We start from the raw sequence: 18469 nt of genomic DNA, 5'->3' as shown, positions 1-18469 counted from the left end.
TAAAGTGTCAAAATTTAAACCACGGGTAGGCACATCAAATTAGAGGCAAACTATAGGCGGGTAAAGTGTAATTATCCCTTAAATCAAATACTAACAAGAAGAATGAAGAACAATGAACCCAATCTAATCATCAAACCCAAATCAACCCAAATTCATCATAATCACCCAGCACCATCAACACAACCTAATCACCCAAATTCATCAAACCTCAAAGAAATCATCAAACCACAGAGAAAACCCAAATTCAACAACTCAGAGATCATCAAACCCAGCACCATCAGATCTACTACAAATCCAGGCCATCGAAGTCTTCATGTTCTTCCCCAACTACTACAATCAAACCCAAATCTCAAAACCACCACCACCGCCGACCCACACGATCAAACCCAAATCCCACCACCATTAACCAACACAATCATACCACCACCACCCCACCGATCTTATAATGCGCACAGATTGCTCCCTCATCGAACAGCCATACCACCACCCCCTCCCCTTATATAAACCCACCAACCTTCTATCCCATCTTCCCATCAAAAACAAAAACAACCAATCAAACCCTAAAAAAAAAAAGAAAAAAAAACAAAGAATCAAAGAGAGAGAGAGAGAGAGAGAAAGAGAGAGAAAAGTCAGGAAGAGGAAAAGGAGGCAAGAGTTTGGGAAAGGTAGGAGCGAAACAACACAGTAAGGTTCTAAGGGATAACATGATTCGCGATGCTCAAGATCTGCTTGGAGAATGTGATTCGTGATGCTGTGACCTATACCGAGCACGCTCACCGCAAGATTATTACTGCCATAGATGTTGTTCATGCTTTGAAGAGTCAGGGCAGGACTCTCTATGGTTTTGGAGGTTGAGGAGGATAGAGTTAGGGTTTAGTATTTGGGTTATGTTCCAAATTTGGGTTTTTTTTTTTTTTTTTTTTTTTTGTAATTGGCAATTGATTATTAATCGATTGATTTTCATGCTATTCTCTTCCAATTATTTTGAATAGAATCTTAGAAGACGTCTTTATAGTTTCATTATGAGTGTTTTAATTAGCTAAAAGTTCTACACAAATTGGTCACCAGCAGCTTTAAGGAACATATGAAATATATATATATTTGTGAACAGAGAGCTTCAATCTTTAAATCTAAAAAAAGTAAATTTTTTTTTTTTGTTTTTTAATTTAAATTAAAATTGAGGAATTGATTTTTTTAATTTTTATTAATTTCAATCTGACGTGGCATTTAAAAAATGCTAAATAATTTTTTTTAATAATATTTTAATGGCCATGTCAACAAGTAGGGCACTTCGTCTGCCACACAGGAGGTTTCCGTTAGTGGGTTGACGACAATGACCAAAATAGAATCGATTTTCTTTTTTTAAGGACTGCATTAGTAGCAAAATCAATTTAGGGACCAAAATGAAAATTAACCCAAAATATAGGGACCAAAAATATATTTTCACCTTAAATATATTATTTTCAAGTAAAATGGTTGTTTTTTGGGCCTTTTGTACATGAAAGTTCAAAATAGCATGTATAAAACACCTTCGAACGTTTAGACCCCCCAAAAAACAAATTACCAATTCAATCTTAATATCAAACAAAGTATGTGCGGAAAATGAACATAAGCTTATAACAGAATTGATAAACAATCTAAACCAAATAAAATCACATCCACAGTAGAAATTAAAGGGCAAAGATTAAGAGAAGAGATATGCAAACACAAGGACAACACAACGATGTGTTATCGAAGAGGAAACCGAAGCCCTCGGCGTAAAACCTCTCCGCCGCCCTCCAAGCAGTCAATAATCTACTAAAGAATGTAGTTGGGATACATGAATAGCAGAAGACCCTCCAAGCCTAATCTATCTAGTGTACCTAAGCCTTCCAAGCTCCTACTCCAACAAAGTTGCGTCGAACCTATTTCTTCTTTAGCTTACCGATTCGCTTTCTGACCCATAGCATCAATCAATATGAAATTGGTCCCTTCTTAACTGCTTCCCAAAGCACCAAATAGCCTTCTCACAGATATAGGTATAGTGAGAAAAGGTTTTGGTAATGTACCTCTCAAGGATGTAACAATGGAGAGGAAGAGAGTAGAGGAATTTGAAGAGTCTCTATGTGAAGATTGTGGATGAGTCAATCTTGTTTTTCTCTAGGGTTTCTCTCTCAAAAATTCTCTCTAGAAGTTCTCTACATTTCGTGGGTATAATGGGTATTTATACTGGAGTGAGAATGGAATGCGAAGAGTCAAGATTTTCTAAATAGAGCTGGCTGGCAACTTGGCCTCACGACTTGATTGAGTCGCGAGTTCAAGTCGCAAGCAAACAGAATGGCCAGACTGGACTTTTTGTCCTATAGTGCTCCAGCTGAAATGACTGTTCGTCTTCTCTGCATGCTTTACTCGTGTGCATCATCTGGCATCTTGCAAGCCGCGAGCCACCCACGAGATCCAACCGCGAGTCCCTGCTTCACTGCACAGTCTTGAGCATTTCTTCTCACTTTCTCACACACTACCCTTACATGAATCCCACCTAAATACAGGGTTTCTAAGTGCTGAAATACAAATAAATTGGCATGGAATAAAGCTAACAAAATGGTTGATAAATTTCAACCTTATAGTACAATAAACTATACCAATCCAACCACAACTAGTGCGAACCACCTGGAACAAATTGAAGCATGATGGGTTAGCTACCTTCCATAAAAGTGGTTGACAATATTTTCTCCGGAATGGGAGAAATGAATTTTTCAAGAATAGTGCTATTAAATTTTTTGCATTGTGTCCCCTCCGTCCTAGATATAATATCTCGATAATTATAGCTCCAAATCTCATGAGGTCAGATCCTATGGAAACTAGACATCCAGAACTTTCCAAAAACACTAATTTTAAAGAAATATGAGCTACCAAAGGCCTCCAAACAGCAGCCAAAATCAGGGTCAAAAAGTGGAAAATACTTATTTTGAAAGTTTGGTTCCTTTAAAGTTTTGTTCAAGAAATTGCTTATCTTTCCAAAAGAAAATTAGATGGTTCTTTTGATACAAGTTTTTTTTTGAACATTTTGGAATTGCACTTATTTTTTATAGGTTTGTGTTTGTGGTTCATTTCCATTGAACCAACAGATCCTATTAAGCTAATATATTCTCCCCTCCCATTTGCACTAATGTTTTAGTTCATTGTGTTCGTGCATGAGAATGAAAATGTGAAGAATAAAGTGCTAAAATGTAACATCTTTCATCTCCTATCTTTTATTTTATGTACATAATCATATGTTGAGTATGTAATAAATAAATACTCACATGTTAGCTATACTTTTTTTTTTTATTGCATCGTAGTAAATTCTTTTAAATGCTATATATATTGTTTGTACAAAAATTCATCAAAATCAAATGCCAAGTATTTAATTTGTTTTCCCTAAAATGTTAACATTAGAATTAAATTAAAAAATGTACTATCTTTTGGATAGGCGGTGTAGGGTGCCCAGTGGCAAAGCTAGGAATTTTTACCAGGAGAGGCCAAGGTAAATACAATAAAGTTCTTAAGTTAACTAAAAAAAAAACTAACATATTTTTATTTCATAAATTAAATTTAACTGAACAAAGTTGTGCCCTATTCTCTTTCATGACATTAAAATAATTTGTAATTGAATTTGAACTAAATTCCTTAGCAATCGCTTTATAGGAACAATATTTGTTTCTTTAGGTTCAAATCTTTGAGTTGTTCTAGGTGTTTCAGCAATTGCAGTTTCAACATTTGAGATAGAAGATTGGATATTAACCTCTGAATATAAAAACCTTTTTCTTTTAAAAGATTCAAGCTAGTTCTTTGTAAATTATTCACAAATAGAAAATATGAATATTGAATTTTATAATCTTCAATTCCGGAGAATAAACAAGTCTAACAATCATTTAATTTAATTGCTCAAGCTACTACTATCAATTAAACAAACAATTAACAAAAAAGTATTATTATCAAATTATAATAAATTGCTATAGTACTGTTAAAAGAGTCTATTGATAGCTTAATTGAAACCACAAACTCAATCAAACCATAATATTTATTATCTGTACATTTTTCTATATTAGCAAAACGTCAAAGACTACATTACTCTTCTATCCAGAAAACTTGAACTTGTCTCAAGCAAAAGTTAAATAGTAGCAAAAAGGATCAAAAAGAAAAAATTGAAGTTGCAGCAGAGAACGAGAGAGAGACGTATGGCTCATCACTTAGGCTTCGTTTGAGAGTTCATAAGGGAATGGAATAGAAGAGAATGGAATGAAATGATCATAAGGAAATGGAATGGAAGGAAAGGAATGGAATGTATTTAAGTAAGGGAAAAGAATAAAATGGAATGGAATTAAATAACCTTGATATGATGTTTTAAAATTAAGGAATGGAAAAGAATGAAAATGAATGGAATATAAGTAATCTTGTTTGGGAGTTGTAAAGTTGTAATTTACAACTATTTTATGTTGGCTTTAATTCCGTGCCAAATTTGATTGTAATTTCTTCAATCATATTTCCTTGTATTTATGTGGGTTTTTAATTGTAAGGGATAAGTGTGAGAGAGTGTGAAGACTCAAGCTTAAAAGGATGAACAAGCGGATTTCACAAGTGCCTCACAAGAAGCTTACCCGCGAAAGAGCCAAGTGTAGAGCACATGACTGGAAAATGAAGAGTCATTCCAGCTTGGAGGTTTTTGCGAATGTCTCGCGGGAAGGGTCATCCCGCGAAGTACTCACAAAACTCTCTGTTTGACAAAAAGTTGTGTTTTGCTTTACCAAGTCTTAACCCACATTATATATACCATTATTACCCACAAATTGTAAGGAGTGTTTTTTAGAGAGAAAACCATAAAAAATACGCTTGAGAGTTAGAGATTGTTATACCCACAATTATCTACACATTTCCTTGTAGTTTTCGTCAACTTCTACCTCTCCATCTCCATATCCTTGAGACGTTGATAGCTCAAACACTTACCACACCCATTCTGAGTGTCAAGTGAGATTTTGATGCTGTTGAGAAGTATTGGAAGGAGCCATTTATTGGCGGATGCAATCGGGCTGAATTGCGGGATTTGGAAAGCAAGAGAAAACAAGGTTCTAAGAAGCTAGTTGGTAGCAGAAGCATGGAGGGCTCAAGTATAAGGGGTAGACTAGGCTTGGAGGGTCTTTTATTATTCATATACTCAAACTTTATTCTCTAGCGGATCGATTTCGACTTGGAGGGTCGCAGAGAGGTTTTTTGCTGGGTTCTTCAGTTTCCTTTTTGATAACACATCTTGGTCTTATCTTGCGCTTACATCTCTCTTCCCTACTCTTTAAGCTTCTCTTTTATTGTTAATAATGGATGAATATGGCTTAGGGTAGTGTTATCGGTTATTTGCGCTCATTTACTCTTATTCTGCACTTAGCTTAAGTTAGAGTAAAAGCAATCTAGCCGTATTTTTTAATTGGGGGTCTGAACAAGCTCTTGTGTTTTCACACAAATCCGAACTTTTAGGAGTAACATGAAAGGAATGGAATAAAATTATTTTATAACAATACTACTATTAGACCCCTATTTTAAAATAAAAGGGTTGAATATATAGAGGTATTTTAGGAGTTTTAGTAAAAAAAATCATTAAATCTAATTTTATTTCCTCCCATCCCTCCCAATTTTAGGGGGAATGAAAAGTGAGGTTATAAGGAAATAGAGAGGAATGATTGTTTCCTCCTACCCATTACATTCTTTCCCACTTAAACTCCCAAACAAGGAAAGGAAAGAATATTCTTAAATTATTCTTTCCATTCATTTCCATTCCGTTCTATTCCATTTCCTTCTCCCAAATGAGGCCTTAAACTCAACTGCTTAGAACTTCGATGGCATCAAAGACTTAAAGGGATCACTAATCGGTGTCCCACTTGCACGGTTTTAGATGACAGCGTAATGACAATTTGTTTTTTGTAATAAATTTAGATTTTATTTTAAGGGTAAAGGCCCGTGACTTGAGAAGTTTGGGTAGTGTTTTGTAAAGCTGATTTCAAGATTTATGTGCATTTATTTGGATTTTAGAGTCCTAATTTAATTAGCACTAATAATCCTAATTAAGAAGGGATTTAACCACCGCGCACCTTTGGTGTGGTGGTCACTCCATAAGTATAAATGCTTGTGGGATGTAAGGGGCAAGGGCTGGGGTTCAAGTTTCCAAAAGGGAGTTTCACATAAATATACATTTAGATTAGGTTAGAGTATAAATTCTATCTTGTATAAAAAAATAATAATAAAAAAAAAAAAGAAGGGATTTGAGTTTTTTTTTTTTTTATGCAAATTTGTTTATGGGCCAAAGTCCATAGAACAGTTTGGAAGTTTTTACTTCTTAGAACTGAAATGTGCATACATTTTTTTTTTTTTTGGTCAAAAATCTTAGGGGGAGCCAGTGGTTAAGTTCTTTCCTAATTTTTAAGATTATTTTTTTTAAAGTACTATTATTAATGTAAACTTTCAAAACTTAGGGGGCATGGCCCCCCAGCCCCTCTAGCTTCACCAGTTGGGGTGCCTGATATCTTCTCTTACCATAACCAAATTTCTGAGTTCAAGAATCCTTGGTTCGAAGACATTGGTTTGCCTTAATTAATTTAAAGACTCTTGAATTGATTTTAGATCAATTAAGTGAAACAAATTAGATATAAAGGTGATCAATCACATCTTTAACTCGTCTTTGACTTCAATTAACAAAAATACAAACAAACAAACAAACAAAACAGAAGAACTAACACTTATTTGAGTAAGCCCAATATTTGTATAATATTTTGCCCTGCGGGGCATTCAAGAACATGATGCTTACGGTCATGAGGAGAATTTGACAACAAAAGACAAGATTCCAAAGTTGTTGTGTGAGATTGCCAAAATAAGTGGGAAAGCCTTCTCATGCATGTGAGATATATATATATATATATATATATATATATATATATATATATATATATATAATTTAAGAAATATTATTTGAGTTCGTAAAGAGTGACAATATTTTTTTTTTTATTATTAAATACAAACATTATTCAGAGAAATAAAAGAAAAAAATAGAGAATAAATTATCTTAAAGTTTATAGTTTGGAGATGGTTCGATGCTATTAGATAATTCAACATGGGTATCATCCATAATCTGTCATCACTATTTCTTGAGGAAATTCTTAAACCAATGGGCTGACAATTTGGGATGTCTATTTAGCTCATTTTTGTAGTCTATATAATTGATGCCAAATCTAACGGTGTAACCTACATCCCACTCAAACTTGTCCAACAATGAAAACGCAAAGAATCCTTTCACATTAACACCGTCCCTACAAAAAAAAAAAGGATAAATTGGACTTTAGCCTCATCAAATTTTATTTTTTCACAATTTTTAATATGGCATATTGTTATTGGTAATAATAAAACAATATTAAATAGTGGATCTATGAGAGAGAGAGAGAGAGAGAGAGAGAGAGAGAGAGAGATCTTAATTGCTTACTTTTTTTTTTGGTTTTTTTTGGTTTTTTTTTTTTTTTGAGAAGGTTCTTAATTACTTACTTGATAGCACTAAGAAGATAGTGAAGATGACTATAGTAATAATCAATTCTATGGTAGTCTTCAAGGGCTTCCTCAAGTGACAAGGAGGCATCATTGAATTCATCAACTCCTATAATATAGTGGCAGATTTTTAGATTTAATTAGACACCAAATTATCATTCCTTTCAAATTTTGTATTTCTACAATTAGTATCATAACTTTATGTGACCATGATTGGAAAGTAAAAAAGAAAAGTACCATTTGCGGTAATATAAATTAGTGGGTTGTGATACTTTCTCTTTGTGTATAATAGAAGGTCTCGAATTCCAGTTGGATAGACATAGAGCCAATTTGAAGCAGCCTGAAAATTCATTTTAAAGAAAATGGAGTTTGTCATAAGAATTTTCAAGAAGTGTTCCAAAAATACTTCAAATTTGTGAAGTACTACTGCTATTTTGGTTTGCCAACATATAATTAGACAAAAGAGAATGATATTTTCCAAGCATACAAATATAATCTTATGTATGTCATACGCACCTCTGGACCGATGGGGATACCATTGCGTTCAGCTACCACAACAAAAGTATAAAAAAAAAAGAAAAAGAGCATGGTCTTGTTAGTACATACATACATACATACATACATACATATACATATATATATATATATATATATGAGTTAGATAAGAAAATGTAAATCATAGCTCCAAATGCTTGAGTTTGTACAAGAAAGATCAGCTTGCGAATCTGTTATGTAGCTTGTGTTTTCAGCTTTGGAGTAATCTGAATAGGCTGCATAGGTAGCAGTGAAGTAGTTTAGCCCTAGAAAATCAAATGAACCATTTACTAGCTTGGATTGCTCTTTCGTCAATTTGGGTAATCGATCGCCAACTAGACATCGCATGCTATGTGGATAGTCACCAGTGGTCAGGGGATCCATAAACCTGCCACAATTCTATTCTTTGTAAGCAACTACTACCAGTCAAATAGAAGTCTGAAACAAATTAAGAATTGTGTAGTTCAATTAAATTAAAGATATGGCAAGACTGGTAGTAGTTCAATTAGTTTAAAGGAAAACTTCATCTCACTACCAATAAACTTGAAATAATAGCAAGATAAAAATAAATAATAAATAAAAGAAAAGAAAGAGAAAAGAAAAGAAAAAAGATATGGGAAAATTTTTAGATAATCTTGAGGGCATTGTATAAAAATAAAAATGAACTCAATATAAGATTTATAGACTAGAAAATTCTAGATTAATTTTGGTAAATAAAATAAAAGCTTTTTTTTTAAAAATGGATTAGTTTTCTATTTTTAGGAACATGTATCTTGAATATGCTTTGAATTAATGAACTACTATGGTACAAGAGATATATGAGGAAACAATAATGCATTAATTATTTATATAAATTTATCTATTTTTAGGAAAATGTATCTTGAATATATTTTGATTTATGGAGCTATGTTAAATTATATACTTATAAATGCAGGAGGGTAGGGGGAAATGAAATTCTATGGTAATATCTCCCAGCTTCCCCTTCCTTTGCCAATGCCTAGTTTACTTGTTTAATAAAAATGCATGTACCTACAGATTTGGTTCTCTTAATTAGACTCACAAATCCTAAAATAACATATCAAAGTGTGTCATTATTATGTACTAGTCCTGCTGACATTACAAATACAATTTTTTCTGGCTAGATTGATGACCAATAGATCGATTTGAGCTTATTAGATCATGATGCTAATTGTAATGTAGTAGTACCAGTATGCAAAAGTATATTTAAGCCAAAATGTTAAAGGGAAATTGATAGTGATGAACAGCAAGAGAAAAATTGCTTATAGTTCTAGTATACTTACCATCCATACATGAAATCAAGCGCTGTTTGGGCGGCAATTTTGTCTTGCCTCGCATCAGAAAATGGCACCATCCAGTTTACAGCTACGGTTATACCTATAATGCCTTTCTGTGCTGCCTGCGCATAGCAAAATCTTGCTTAATTATATATAGATACTCAAGCTAAGAGAACTGTATTTTTGTCAACTAACTAAATTAACAAAAAATAACAAAAAGTTAATTTAAAGTTCAAACCCACACTAACCAAAAAGAGAAATGTTTACTATTACTGAAGCAATTTAATTTGCAAATTTTGAAGTTTTTAAAATGAAGTAACTTAGATTGTCTTTTGGATAAAATGAATGGAGTTCATTTTAAAATAATACAAGAAATAATACAGCCTGTTGAACCTGATATTTTTGCTTGTATACTTTGACAGCAGATGCATGAGCAAGAAGATGATTGTGTGACACCAAATACGGTTCTGTCCCCGAATCTCCACCGATGCAACCTAACTGTTGCCAATCAGAACATCGACCTGGTGCTAACGCCCCGTATGCATAACCACCTAGACTGTAGCCCCATGGATCATTTAGTGTGGTCCAATGCTTAACTCGATCACCAAATTCCTTAAAGCAAAGCTCAGCATAATCCCGAAAATCATCCCTAAACGTAACCATACAAAAGTCCCCAAACTATTTAGAAATTGGCCTTACACTAATTAATTGTGCATTTATACGTTGAGCGCGAAATTTTTAGCTAGCCTGATTTAGTTATATGACCTAGAAGGTCTAAATATCCAAATAGCAAAAAGCTTTTATACATATTAAACCCATATTTGTCATTTTAATTTTTGATTTTAATATATTTTTAATTTAGTCATTTCGTCTAAATTGCTCTAATCTTGCCATTAGTTTATGGATAAAAGTTAGGTACAATATCTTAGGTGTTATTCCTTAGGTTCTCATCTTAAGATTTAGCCATGTGACTACTTAACTAAAAAATACACTTCCATCCCATGAAAAAAAAATTCATATAGCAGAATCTTAAAAGGGGAATCTAAGGAACAACACCTAAGTATTGTACCTAAATCTTAGTCTTAGTTATATATATATATATATATATATGGAGAGAGAGAGAGAGAGAGAGAGAGAGAGGGATGAGTTCAAGTTACACCAGGTATAACTCTTTAGAGTTATATCTTTTCTAAACTATTGGATTTAAGTAGATCCAACGAACTACCGCACACCCTTGGTGCGATAGTCACTCTACAAGTATAAGTGCTTGTAGGGTGTGGGGGGCAAGGGTCGTGGTTCAAGTCTCTAGGAGGGAGTTTCACACACATATACACTTGGATTAGGCTAGAGTAGAATTCTATCTTGTATAAAAAAAAAAAAAAAAAAATAGATCCAACGATCAAAAAAGACACTCATTAATGCTAATATTCTAATTAGGATCTCATTAATTACCTCTTATTTATTGCATTTCATACCTATCTCTAAACCTAAAAAAACACAAAAAAAAAGTATACATCTCTCTCTAATTTTTTTTCCCCCGTTTCTCAAAAAAAAAAAAAAAAAAAAAAAATTTCCTCCACTGCACGTTTCTTTGTCTCTCTATCTCTTTCTCCTCCACCGCTCTTCCACCTCCACGGCCAGGTCACCGGCAAAAAAAAAAAAAAAAAAAAAAGCTATTGGTTGCACAACTGGTTAGTCTTCCACTTTTTGAAGTTGTCAAGTACAATTTCGTTACCCACTTCATATGGTTTCTTTTTGAAGTTGTCAGGTACAATTTCATTTCCCTTCTCTGTCACATCTCCGGCCATCACCACATTGTTCATTTTCTTCATATGGTCCAACATCGCAGATCTTTTCAAATGGTACTTCGTTTTTTCGCGAACTAGATAATGTATATGCTAACATTGCAGATCTTTACAACTACTGCATTTGTAAACGGCTTTTGTATCAACATAGTAACACTAGTTCAATATCAACACCAATACTTGTGATGAATCTTGGTATGGAGATATATATATTGGTATTAAAAACCCATAAAAAATTCACTAGGTATGCCACAAATGGAGTTCGAATTACGTTGATGATTAAACCAATACACACACTTCACCCTAAAAAACAAAGATATAATTTGACATTCATAAGTATAGTTCAATATTGAGCTATGTCATATATTTCAAAATCAAGAATTTTCCATTAATTGAGGTGTTTGACAAAAAAAAAAAAAAACTAATTACATAGGATGAACATTTTTTTTTTTCTTGAGAAAGTTTGTCCAACGCATTTCCTTTATCTTAACTATTAAATTTTCCCTTGTTATAACCAGTTGTGCACAACTGGCTGTGCAACCAGCGGTTTTTTTTTTTTTTTTTTTTTTTTTTTTTTTTTTTCGGCGACCTGATTATGGAGGTGGAAGAGCGGTGGAGGAGAAAGAGATAGAGAGACGTGCAGTGGAGGATTTTTTTTTTTTTTTTTTTGAGAAACGGTAGAATGCAATAAATAAGGGATAATTAATGAGATTCTAATAAAAATATTAGCATTAATGAGTGTCTTTTTTAACCGTTGGATCTATTTAAAATGGTTTAGAGAATGTGTAACTTAAACCCATCTCATATATATACACACACATATATATACATATATTTATTCTTTCAAAACGATATCATTTTAGTGGACTTACTTGGAGCGCCGTGGAAGAAGGGTTATATTGCAAATGAATGGAGGTTAAATGTCTTACTGAAATTGTAGGTTAATTTTATTTTGACATGTCATATCACAACTTCACATAAAAAATTGTAATGATTAAATCTAAGCAAATGATATCAAAATCAATATTTTTGTTAGACAATGAGCTAGCAACCTCACAAATAGGTCATTAATTAAATAAAAAAAAATCATCAAATGGCTCCCGTTTTATTCAAAAGTGTGTAGTACAAATATGTATGCTATATAAGTAAACAAGATGGGTTTAAAGCCCACAGCCACAACCTATTACACGTTAACATATTCCTTATTGAAAATGGTTCACTAATTAATTTAAATTTTAAAAATCATCGTGATAAATTTTTTGAAATTTATATTAATCAGAATTCCAATGAAAAAGAAATGGTCAATCATAAGTTAAAAATTAACCACTTACACAACATGAGAGCTTAAAAAACCACCATACTCATCTTCCAATGCTTGAGGAAGATCCCAGTAGAAGAGGGTCACAAAGGGTTGTAGACCTGCATTTAATCATTGCAAACAATAGCGAATTAAGAGCGCATGATAAGTTGAAGACACATGATGGAATTTAAGAATGCATCATGACCATTGGCTAGTAGCTCATTGATTAGGTTGTTGTAGTATTTGATTCCTTCTTTGTTCACACCCTCGCATAGTTTTCCTTCTGAAATTAGTCCCACAAATAAGATTGTTAAGAACATAATATGGTCATAAAACAGTAGCCATTCCATTCCAATTTAAGATGTTTACTTCGTGGTACAAATTTTTATGTTCTTTTGATCATTAGATGGATCTAACCTTTTAGATTAGAAAATAGAGGACTATGAAAAGGACAATCTTACTTGGTAGTACTCGGGACCATGAGATTGAGAATCTGTATGCATCTAAACCCATCTCTTTCATAATCCCAACATCTTCCTACAATGTATAGCAAAAAAGATATAAAAATTGTTTTAAAAAATCTAAATGAAGATTTCTAATATTGTGATTATTTTGTATTTTATTAAATGTGCTTACTTCTTTCGAATAGAAGACAGTACAATGTGGCAAACATAATTGGGCCCAAAAAAATGTAAAAGAAGTCAAAACACACTACTCATTAGGAACTTTTTGATTTACTCTTTGATAATTCGTTGCAATAAGCAGGGGAGGGGTGATTTGAATCATACTCTTTTCAGAACCGGACCGGACCAGGAGGTCGGACCATGAAAACCGAGAACTGGGATGAAAATCGGTTTTTTAAACATAAAAAATTGTATTTTTAGTTAATTCCGTGAACCCCTAAAACCGGGGTTGGACCGCACGAACTGGTGTCAAGAACCATGCAGTCCAACCCCTTAGCATTTTTTTTTATATAAAAACAACTTAACACAATTTTATTCTATTTAATTAAATTATCCACCTCTTACAAGGAATAAAAAAAAAATTATAATTAAAATCCTTCAAAGAAATTCAACTTTACTTCAAAAATTAATCATAAATTTTAATATTTTCATAGTTATTATTTTATTTTATTAACTTCCTTATTTAATTATTAAATATAAGCTTGAAAATTATTAAATTTCCCTCAAATATATAGATATATTAGTCAATTTTGCTAGTTTTATAAATTTAATATCTATATTTAGGCTTTAATTAATTATGACATCATCACGGTTCGACCCCGCTTCAACCTCAAAAACCTTGAACCTCTCCCTTTTACGGTTTAATGAACGGTCCGGATTTCAAAACATTTTTAACTTATAAAAGAAACTTAAAACAAACAAAGCTATATTATTGGGTTACAAAACTTTTGACATTCACGACTTCTATGCTAATTAAAATGAGTCGCTTTCTTTTCAATTTTCATTATGAACATGGAGTAACATACCTTGTACCGATGATATTGATCAACAGCTACATCTCCATTGCTACCATCCTTTATCCTACCTACAAATTCATGATAAGTTAATATTGTATTTAGAGAACACCAAAGGGTTTTTTTTTTTTTTTTCCTTTCTAAGAACTAGTCATTTGAGCCGTAAAAAATAGAAATGTTTACACTCTATGGTGTTCTTCTTCTCCTTCTTCTTTTTCTTTATTTATTTATTTCTTTATTTTTTCTGTTTAAAGAAAATCAATTAGGAGAAGAGTATCCTCAAAGTCGGGTTTGGCTTACCTCCAATATTTTTTTTTTTTTAAATCTCATTTTGTTTTAAGGAGAGACTGTCACATCACCCACTTGTGACATGTCCATTAAAAATAGACCATTTGTCAATGTATATTTAAAACAAAATGACATGTCCATTAAAAAAGTACTAAAAGTAAGCCAAACCCTCTAAAATTCTATCATAATTGTTAAAACAAAATAAATGGTGTAGATATTGTCAGCTTACCAATATTTATATAAACATTATTAGTATTATATTGATATTTATTTAAGTTATTAATTATGTAACAAAATCTAAATAACTTATGGTTGAAATTGTAAAAATCTTAGAATGAAATCACGCTAAAAATTTTAGAGAACTTCAAATTGCCCTAATATATATATAAATATATATACACACACACAAGAGAGAGAGAGAGGTTTTTTTTTTTTTCTCCAAACAACAATACTATCAAATTTTATGAGTTTACTATATATTAAAATTCTAATTATCTCAATAGATAAAATTTCTGATGATATAATAAGAGATCAATGGTTCAATCATCGCCAATATCAAAAATGAATTGATGACTTGATTTAATGATAAAAAACACAATCATCAAAAGCTAATGTACGTCATAAATTAAAACTCCATAAAATAAAATATATATTAAAAAATCCCCACGTCACTCTTTGCATGAACCATGAAGCCATGGCTTCCTCTAAGTGTTGGACCCTGACTTTTAAAACAAGGGCAAATCCTCTTTATTAAAAATGAATTTATTTTATGTCTTAAATTAAATATCATCATAAATCTAAAGGGGTACCAACTAATGGCCTTTACTGGGTCAATGGTTACAACATTCATTATAGCATCCACAATGGTGCTAAAATACTAAGAAGCTATTTTTAGCTGAAAGCTAAAAAAAAAAAATTAGTAATTTTGTTATTTTACCTCTTATTAAAATAATGTTTTTTTTTTCTCTTCCCGTTACAGACACCCTTTGTTTCCCAAGCTCTTGGTTCTCTCTTCCTCCATCTCCCCTGCCAAGCTCAGACCATCTTTCTTCCTCAACTTGCCGCCGACCCAAGCCCCAAGCCTCCATCGCTGACCCATTTTTGGCGTTTGTGTTTCTGTTTCGGTATGGGTTTCGGCATTTGTGTTTGTGTTTTAGAGTGGATTTCGGGCTGAGTTTTGGGTTGTGTTTCTGTTTCGGTATGGGTTTCGGCGTTTTGTGTTTGTGTTTCGGCGTGATTCCGGGCTGGGTTTTGGGTTTCGTTTGCGTTTCGGGTTTGTGTTTCAGGTGTGGGTTTCGGCCTCTCTCTGTGTTTCGGGCTGGTTGTTCTCGATCTGTTGGTTTTAATTTGGGTTGCTCATATTTCTGCTCTTTTTTTTGGTTTTTCTGATCTGGTTTCGATCTGCGTTTTTTTTTTCTTTTAGTTTCAATCGGGGTTGCTCATATTTTTCTTTGACGGTGGCTGTGGTTGTGTTTTATCCGTTAAATGATATATTATTTTATTGAGTGTTTTAGGTTATTTTACTACGTTAAAAGTTAAATTAAAAATATTATATTTTATAAGGTAAGAAGATAAAATAGATAAAATAACTGGTAATAGAATTAACTTATCAGTTTTGGAGTGTTTTGTATGCTCTGACATTGACTCCTGTCATTTCCCTTGCCGAGTATGTTATTTTCCGTAATATTCTTTTGTCATACAGTAAGCCTTTAGACACATAATATTACACAAAAACATTGCTGATAATGCTAACACTATATACTTTCACATATTTTTTCATAATTATTTTATGTGATAAGTTGTGATTGATTATTTGTCACTATCACATAAATTCATAATTTTTCTCTATAATTTACAATCTGCCACGCAGGACAATTAACACAAAGTGTATGTAAAAATGTGGAATATTAAACATTATGAATACTAGTGCCCAAGAGCTAGTTAAAAGTCAAGGCCAATGAAAAGAACAATGCTATAAGCACAATAAATTTTACAACTTTTTTTACACCTTGTTGAGTTGGCAGAATATAATCAATGGCAACATCAATGTCATTTGGAACCATCGTTAACATCACTTTATGGCATATCAATTATAGATTGTCACGTCAACAAATGTGAAATTTGTTGTCAAATTTGGTGTACACTTTCTCCAGTGGAAAACAGGAACAAAGAAAAAAAAATTATGACGCCAATACTTGTACAGAGAATTGAGCATCTAGAATGGAAAGACAAACTTGTACTTAATATTTCATTGATAACTCAACTTTCAAGTGTCATAAGTTCTACTCATAAATAAAAAAATTTCATATCGTTGGAGAGAGAGAGAGACCTGGATATCTATGAGTGTAAGTGTCCCATATACTTGGTCCTTTACCATCTTCTTTTGCTGCACCTTCTTGCTGGAAATTTGAAAGAACACACATGTGCACATAATTATATTCATCATATGCTTGACATCTCAGGACATTTGAATAAAAATTATGATACAAATTAGCATAGAGAAAATTGTGACTTAATTACCTGATAAGCTGCTGATGCTGCTGTCCCAAAAATAAAACCTCTTGGAAAACTACTCCGATTGAGTGAAGTGGTGTCATAGCTTTGTGTAACACCAACGACATTAATCAATGAGCCAAGAAGAGCTAGGAGGCCTAAGATTGGATAGCCTTGAAATGCCATTATTGATTTTGATTATAATGTGTAGCACTAGCTGCAATCTGCTGGCTTTTTATTTAAGAAGTGAGGAATACTGTAATCTAATTTATCTAAAAAGAAAAGAAAAAAATCAAATGAGCGAAAAAGACATGGAAAAGGACAGGCAATATTTTAGTTATTATAGTAGTCTTCAACTGATTGTGTGACATTGTACGTACAATTATAGATATCCTCCAAGTTATAAAAGATTCTTTCCATTAAACCAAAAAAAAAAAATGTCCCCCAAAAAGAGATAACTATATGCAGTATGCTAGGGTATTGATCCTTACATATTCATTATCGTACATTATATATCATCAATTTCATGTTTTAAAACTTTCTTCTAGAGAATATAACTCCAGTCCTTGCCTCTTTTTCACATTCATAAAAATTTATACTTGTAAAATGACTATTACATCAAGAATGCGATAGTAACACGTATTAAATTTAAATGGATTTTACTAACACGTATACAATTTTTGGAAAAAGTTTTATTGGGAATTGAAAAAATTTTGATAGCTTTTTCAATTCTTAATAAAAAATTTTCAAAAATGAATTTGTTAATACAGGTCCTAAGGGCATACATTAACCAAACTCAATTTGAATATGTATTTCAAATGGACCTAAATGAATTTGCTGGCTAAACCCATAGCCACGATTTAGCATCACCCAGGCTAATCAACCCACATATTTTATGGGTTAATTAGAGAATATGCTGAAACATGTACCTATTTATTCCATCAATAGAAAAGTCCAACCGCAAAAGCACAAAACTTTCAATAGAAAATCTAATATGAAATTCAAAACCGTACCATTGATGTGCATCTATTATTCTAAAATTTTGATAGTACGTGCTTCAGTAATCAAATCGTCATGAATGACAACTGCATTTTTTTATGAATGAATGACAATTGTATAAAAAAATATCTGTATGGCATAATTTATTTGACCTTAGAGTATCCATGTTCATTTTCCTCAATTCTATCTTATTTTACTATCAAAAAATCACTATATCAATTATACAATACTATTTTTCAATTCACCCAACATCCAAATTTCTATTTTTCTATTTTACTCATTAAAATAATATATTTTCACAATAAAATATATTTTTTACTTTTTTTTTTTTTTTGTTTTTTTCCAATTGTATCCTCCTTCCAGAATCCTGTTATTTTATTTTTCACCTTCCAGACTCCTCCTCCATCATCCAAATCAACTCAATTCCTCCACACAACTCCTTCATCATCATTCATCCATATCAACCTAGATCGGCGAGACTGAAAAAAAAAAAAAACCATCACGCCGATCACATATACCAACAAACCCACAAAAAAAAAAAAAAACATTAACACCAATCTCGCCACAGCCACCACAGCTCCACTGATCTTTGCCACCCCAATCTCGCCACCCACCTATCTCCACCATTGTCAACACCCACACCGATCTCGTCAAAACCCATGCCGATCTCCACCGTACTCAAAATCCAGCCAAATCCACTAGTATTCAATCAAAATCCATCATCAAATCCAGCAAACCC

At 32.5% G+C, this 18469-nt stretch overlaps 1 protein-coding gene across 1 annotated transcript; it reads right to left on the bottom strand.

Annotated features, from left to right (window-relative positions):
• Nucleotides 1–7037: 7037 nt before the first annotated feature.
• Nucleotides 7038–16917, bottom strand: LOC142606648 (beta-glucosidase 12-like). Its single transcript, XM_075777976.1, has 13 exons — nt 16759–16917; nt 16568–16637; nt 13963–14021; nt 12935–13010; nt 12679–12756; nt 12505–12592; nt 9762–10017; nt 9375–9490; nt 8244–8461; nt 8056–8087; nt 7777–7879; nt 7540–7648; nt 7038–7310 (listed from the first exon to the last, which is right to left on the bottom strand). The coding sequence occupies exons 1-13, from the start codon at nt 16915–16917 to the stop codon at nt 7142–7144; spliced, it is 1533 nt and encodes a 510-aa protein (XP_075634091.1). The 3' UTR covers nt 7038–7141.
• Between the last annotated feature and the right edge of the window lie 1552 nt (nt 16918–18469).

The sequence above is a fragment of the Castanea sativa genome, chromosome 8 (assembly GCF_040712315.1).
Source record: "Castanea sativa cultivar Marrone di Chiusa Pesio chromosome 8, ASM4071231v1".
Taxonomy (NCBI): Eukaryota; Viridiplantae; Streptophyta; class Magnoliopsida; order Fagales; family Fagaceae; genus Castanea; species Castanea sativa.
The sequence above is the reverse complement of the archived record's forward strand: the minus strand, read 5'-3'. Positions and strand labels throughout refer to the sequence as shown.

Coding starts and splice junctions, on each gene's coding strand:
- LOC142606648 (XM_075777976.1), bottom strand. CDS start 16,917: ATGGCATTTCAAGGCTATCCAATCTTAGGCCTCCTAGCTCTTCTTGGC. Junction 16,638..16,758: donor CAGCATCAGCAGCTTATCAG/GTAATTAAGTCA, acceptor TCAAATTTCCAG/CAAGAAGGTGCAGCAAAAGA. Junction 7,649..7,776: donor AATTTATATTACCGCAAATG/GTACTTTTCTTT, acceptor ACTATATTATAG/GAGTTGATGAATTCAATGAT.